Here is a 6,053-nt window from a genome sequence, read left to right on the forward strand (position 1 = left end):
AATTCCTCTGACGCGGATGATGATGTTGACATTATTTTATCTAAATCTCAGTCAGCCAATCAAGTTCAGATTACGGATTACGCTGACGTCATCGCATACATCAACATTATCTTATCCAAATTTCAGTCAACCAATCAAACCCAGATTACGGATTACGCTGACGAAAGCGCTTACGTCAACATTATCTTATCCAAATTTTAGTCAGCCAATCAGATTGCATCTACTGATTACGCTGACGTCAGCGTTATCTTAATTAAATCCAATATAAATAAATGTCATCCTCCCTCATTCACCACACATCTAAACTCATCATCATCATCATCTACACTAGAAACTATCTTACGAAATCCAACCCATAATCATGCCTCCAACAGAGTATTTTGTCCAAGTATATTACGACGCCCATGTTCAAAGAACAGACACAGAAGGTGTTGTATTTTCATGCAATAATTCATCCTTGTTTAAAGTGAAGAAAAACATCAAACTGGATGGACTTATCCAATGTATCCACAAAAAGATTCAACCAGACAACTCCAAGAGGGTGGTGGATCTTGTTTATCGATACCCTACAACTCTTGCACAAGGACTTGTCTGGTATGAGTCATTAAATCTTGTAGGAGATGGCGATGTTTAGATGATGTTTGACATGTTCATCACATGTAAGCGTCTTGGTATTTCAACAATGGAGGTTTACGCAGGTTTGATGGATGCCTCATGTGATGAAACCCATGTAGAACCACCATATATTGAGCCAACACCTTCGTCATACCCTCACTCCATACCCAGTTCATATCCTTTTATTGAAACACAAACCAGTCATAACTCCATGCCCTCTTCATCAGCACATCGACCATCTGAATCCACCCACAACATTGACCTCAACTCATCATTCCCTCTAGACAACCAAAATGACGGTGTTCGTGTAAGTGTTGTGGCCGGTGTCCATGACGAAGAAGTTGGTGATTTTAATGAGAATGAAGATGACATTCTTACCCAGCATGCCGTCAATGACGATCAGGACAGAGACATTCGTTTCTTTGACCCACCCTTACACTTTCGTAATGTGACCTCCAACGATACAGAACATGTTGAAGATGAATTTGTCCACTCTATGTCTCGAAACCAATCTTACCTTATTCCAGAACCTGGTAACTTACAAGAGGGAATGCAATTCCCTACGAAAGAAATGGCAATACGGTGCGTAAAAGAATACCATATGAATAAGGCCCCAGACTTTGTGGTTGAACACTCTGATACCACTAGATGGATTCTCCATTGTCCCATCAAAAATTGTATGTGGAGATGTAGAGTTATACTTAGCAAGAAATCACATATCTGGAAGATCACAAAACTGCATGGTCCACATACTTGTGCATCATCAATGGTTTCACAAGATCACCAGCAACTCTCCTCAGCTTTCATTTGCCAAAGCATCTTACAAATGGTAAAGCAGGATTCTACAATCTCAGTTCCAGTGCTCATTGCACACATACGATCAAAGTACACATATACTACTACTTACAGGAAAGCATGGATTGCAAAACAAAAGGCTATAGAGATGATTTACGGGAATTGGGAGGATTCATACACGGAACTTCCAAGGTGGCTCCTTGCTTTCCAAACGTATCTTCCAGGAACTATTACTGATATTGAAACGGTGCCTTTTATTAAGGATGGATATGTTGTTCCTGGGAAGGCTACTTTCAAACGTCTCTTTTGGAGTTTCAAACCATGCATCGAAGGATTTACTTACTGTAAACCAGTTGTTTCAGTTGATGGAACATGGTTGTATGGTAAGTATCGTGGGACATTACTAATTGCAATGGCTCAGGATGGGAGGAACAATACCATTCCATTAGCATACGCCATTGTTGAGGGTGAGACATCTGATGCATGGTTTTTCTTCCTCCAACGCTTGCGATTGTGGGTCACACCCCAACCCGATCTGTGCTTAATTTCAGATAGACACGAGTCAATCAAAAGTGTTGTTAGGCGTCTAAACAGCAATTGGCATCATGTCTTCTGCATTCGACACATAGCGCAAAACTTCATGAGGACTTTCAAGAACACGGAGATGAAAAAAAAAGTAACCAATATGGGTTAGTATTTTTCTTATATATTGTCGAGCATATATAATTTATTTTATGAAGTCCTAAACAACGTTAATTTTTGTGCCTTTAGGATACTCAATGACTCAACCAAGCATCACACACTACAGGAATCAAATCAGGGATTGGTCTGATGATGCTGTGAAATGGGTCGACGATATTCCAAAGAAACAATGGCTACAAGCACATGATGAAGGGAGACGTTGGGGGGCACATGACAACTAACATTTCTGAGTGTGTGAACAATGTACTAAGAGGGGTGCGCAATCTTCCAATCAGTCCAATTGTTCAGGCAACCTATTACAGGTCTACTGAACTTTTCGTAAAGAGAGGGAGTGAGGCCCGAGCAATGATGACATCTGGTAAAATTTACTCGGATAAAGTCATGGATAATCTTGCCAAAGAACGAGCAATATCAAACACTCATCAAGTCTACATTCACAATCGGGGACAAAGTATTTTTAGTGTTCTAGAGTTAGTTCGTCCACCAAGCGGCCGACCAACAGGCACATTCATGGTAGACCTTGACAAAAAATGGTGTGATTGTGGTGAATTTCAGGCATTACATTATCCTTGCTCACATGTTGATGACATCCTGTCATTACGTAATATTAGGGACTTATTGTGACATTTTGATAGAGTTCTCATGCAATTTATACTGTTCTGGAGTGCAAAAAGCTTAAAATTTGAAGTCTGTTCGAAGGAAATCGCGCCATGCCAATTTCAAGCCGTGCTGCGATTTTTGAAGCAAAAATACACACTTCCTGTAAAGAGGAAATCGCGGCACGCCATAATACAAGGCGCGGCGCGATTTTGATGGGTCAGGCCCATGACTTCTATAAATACTGCACTCAAGCTGAAGAACAAGGGTTACGATTTTGGAGAACGAAAGTGCGATTTTAACACCCAGAAGGCTGCAGCGGAGAGGATTTCATCATCTCTAACCCAGTTTATGTATGTTTTAATTCTTTCATTGATTATGCTATTTGTAAACTCAATTATGAGTAGCTAAATCTCTTAGAGATTAGGTCGGAGATGAACCTATGTAACCCTAATTGATCATATGTTGCTGTGAAACTCTATTACTTATTAATGATATTCTAGTTTTCATTCAATTCAATTGTTCTTACTGCTTTTTATATCCTGATCAAATATAAACATGATTTTGTGAGATCGAATGACTACTGACCATAGCTTTCGACTTAGACCTAAATTGAATTGTTCTAATATACATGGTTAGTCTAGGAATGGATAATCGTTTGTTAGTGATATTAGGTTAACGTGCTTAAACCTTTGATGATTATTAGACCACCTAAGGAATTAGGGGCTGTAGTTTAAAAAGAGGGTCCTAACTCAAGGGATTGATTAGGGCTAATTTGTTAACTATCGTGAAACTAGAGAATCATTAGTAATAATAGGTGCAGTAACCAATTAGGGGAAACATAGAGGATTCGAAGACCTGATCTCATCTCTCTCCTATTTTCTTAATCAAATCTTTACTTTTTTATTTGATTTCTTAAAATCAAACCAAATCTACTGCCTAGTGGCAAAACAAAATAAACTTTTATACATCCTACTTTTATAACGAAATTGAATAATTGAAGTTAAAAACAGTCCTCGTGGGAACGATATTTTTACTACTTCGATAGTTATTGGTGCACTTGCCAATCTTCTATCAAGTTTTTGGCGCCGTTGCCGGGGACTGTTGAATTATTTCAACAAGGCAATTACGTTATAATTTAGGGTTTTTGCAATTTAATTTTTCTGTTTTTAATTTTTTTATTTTTCTGTTTTCATATTCACTTGATTACTTTGCGTTGTGCAGTGCTACTAAGGTATTTTCCTGTTTATGCGAGGTAAACAGAGCTCGGACGACTTAGAGTACGATCCAGAAATTGAAAGGACTGCTAGAGCACTTCGGAAAGCTGTCCGAGCGCAAAGGTTAGCTCAATCCGTTCCACCTGGTGTTCGAGAACAAGTACCGGAGCAACTCTCAAGTGAATCTGAAACAATCTCTTCTCCTAAATCTGCAACTATGGAAGGAGAAGGAGTTGTACCACCGAGACCTAAGCTAGGAGACTACGGGTTAGCCACTCATCGCGGTCAACTGACCCACACTTTTCAACCAGCTAACCCTGTAGCTTTCGACATCAAGACAACTGTCCTCAACGGTTTGAGTGACAAGCAATTCGATGGGACTGAAGCTATGAGTCCTCATGAACACTTGAGCCGTTTTGCTGAAACCTGCGAGTTTTGTGTGCAACCAGCCACCGTGACTGAAGCACAAAAGAAGCTAAGGCTATTTCCTTTCACCTTGACGGGAAGAGCAAAAGATTGGTTGCTAACAATTCCAAACGGGACTGTCCAAACATGGGAAGAGTTAGAGCTGAAGTTCTTGGAGAAATACTTCCCTATGTCTAAGTATTGGGACAAGAAGATGGAGATCTCTAACTTCAAGCAAGGAGAAGGTGAATCATTGTATGATGCTTGGGAGCGATTTAACTTACTTCTTAAGAGATGCCCAAATCATGAATTCACCGAGAAGCAATACCTCCAAATCTTCACTGAGGGGGTAACACCAAACACTCGAATGTTCTTAGATGCTTCCGCGGGAGGTAGTCTCAAGAGCAAAACTGATCATGAAGTCCAAGCTTTGATAGAAAACATGGCTGGAAATGAGTATCGTGCTGAAGCTAAGAAGAAAGAAAGAGGAGTGTTTGGGGTGAGTGAACAAACTGCTATCCTTGCGAACCAAGCAGCTATGAACAAACAAATCGAAGCTCTAACTAAGGAGTTTCAAGGCTTCACTCTGGCCCATAAACAACAACAAGTAGCTGCAATCAAGTGTGACTTATGTGGTGAAGAACATCCCAACGGTGAATGTGTTCCAGAAGGGTCAAATGAAGAAGCTAACTTCATGGGAGGTTATCAAAGGCAGAATCAATACTACAATTCAGGCATCAACAAGCATCCCAATCTAAGCTACTCAAATAACAATGCTTTGAACTCTCAGATGCTCACTCCTCCTCAACAACAACAAAGGAAGCCATCAGCTCTTGAGGAAACTATGATGAACTTCATGAAGATGACTCAAGGCAACTTTGAAGAGATGAAGAAGAGTCAAGAAGCTGAAAGAAAGAACAATGAAGCTTCTAGGAAGCTGCTTGAAACTCAACTGGGGCAATTAGCTAAGCAATTGGCTGAACAAAGTAAAGGCGGATTCTCAGGTAACACTAAAGATAACCCTAAGAATGAGTCTTGTAATGCTATTGAATTGAGGAGCAAAAAGGTTTTGACACCTTTAGTTCCAAAAGCTCCAAAGAAGGTTGATGATGTAGTTGAGGTAGAGGAGGATGATGTAGTTGAAAAAAATGATGAGGGTGGAGTTGAAAAAGAAAATGATCATGGAGTAGTTGAAAACGAAAGGAAGAAAAAAATAGAGGGAGAAAAAAGTGAGAAGTTAATTGATGAAGATTCAATCTTGAGGAAGTCGAAGAGTCAAATTTTGAAAGATGGAGACAAACCACAGGTTATTCCATCATATGTGAAGCTTCCATACCCTCACCTTTCAAAGAAGAAAGAAAAGGATGAAGGCCAATTCAAGAAGTTCATGCAACTTTTCTCACAACTTCAGGTGAATATTCCTTTCGGCGAAGCTCTTGATCAAATGCCGTTATATGCTAAGTTCATGAAAGACTTGTTGACTAAACGAAGGAAGCCTAAGGATGATGAGAACATAGCACTTTCTGAAAATTGTAGTGCTATTCTTCAAAAGAAGCTGCCACCTAAGTTGAAGGATCCTGGTGCTTTCACTATCCCTTGTTCCATTGGACCGGTAGACATTGGAAGAGCTTTATGTGACTTGGGAGCAAGTATAAATCTGATGCCTCTTTCAATGATGAAGAAGCTTAAGTGTGGGGAACCAAAACCAACAAGAATGACCAT

At 39.8% G+C, this 6,053-nt stretch overlaps 1 protein-coding gene across 1 annotated transcript; it reads left to right on the top strand.

Moving 5' to 3' along the window:
* Positions 1–315: 315 nt before the first annotated feature.
* LOC146907582 (uncharacterized) lies at positions 316–2,670 on the top strand. The gene is made up of 2 exons (XM_085727635.1): positions 316–2,099; positions 2,182–2,670. Exons 1-2 carry the CDS (start codon positions 635–637, stop codon positions 2,331–2,333), a joined length of 1,617 nt encoding a protein of 538 aa, XP_085583761.1. The 5' UTR covers positions 316–634; the 3' UTR covers positions 2,334–2,670.
* Positions 2,671–6,053: the final 3,383 nt, after the last annotated feature.

This window comes from Medicago sativa, chromosome 7 (genome assembly GCF_051527215.1).
Source record: "Medicago sativa cultivar Bolivia chromosome 7, Bolivia_mono, whole genome shotgun sequence".
Classification (NCBI taxonomy): domain Eukaryota; kingdom Viridiplantae; phylum Streptophyta; class Magnoliopsida; order Fabales; family Fabaceae; genus Medicago; species Medicago sativa.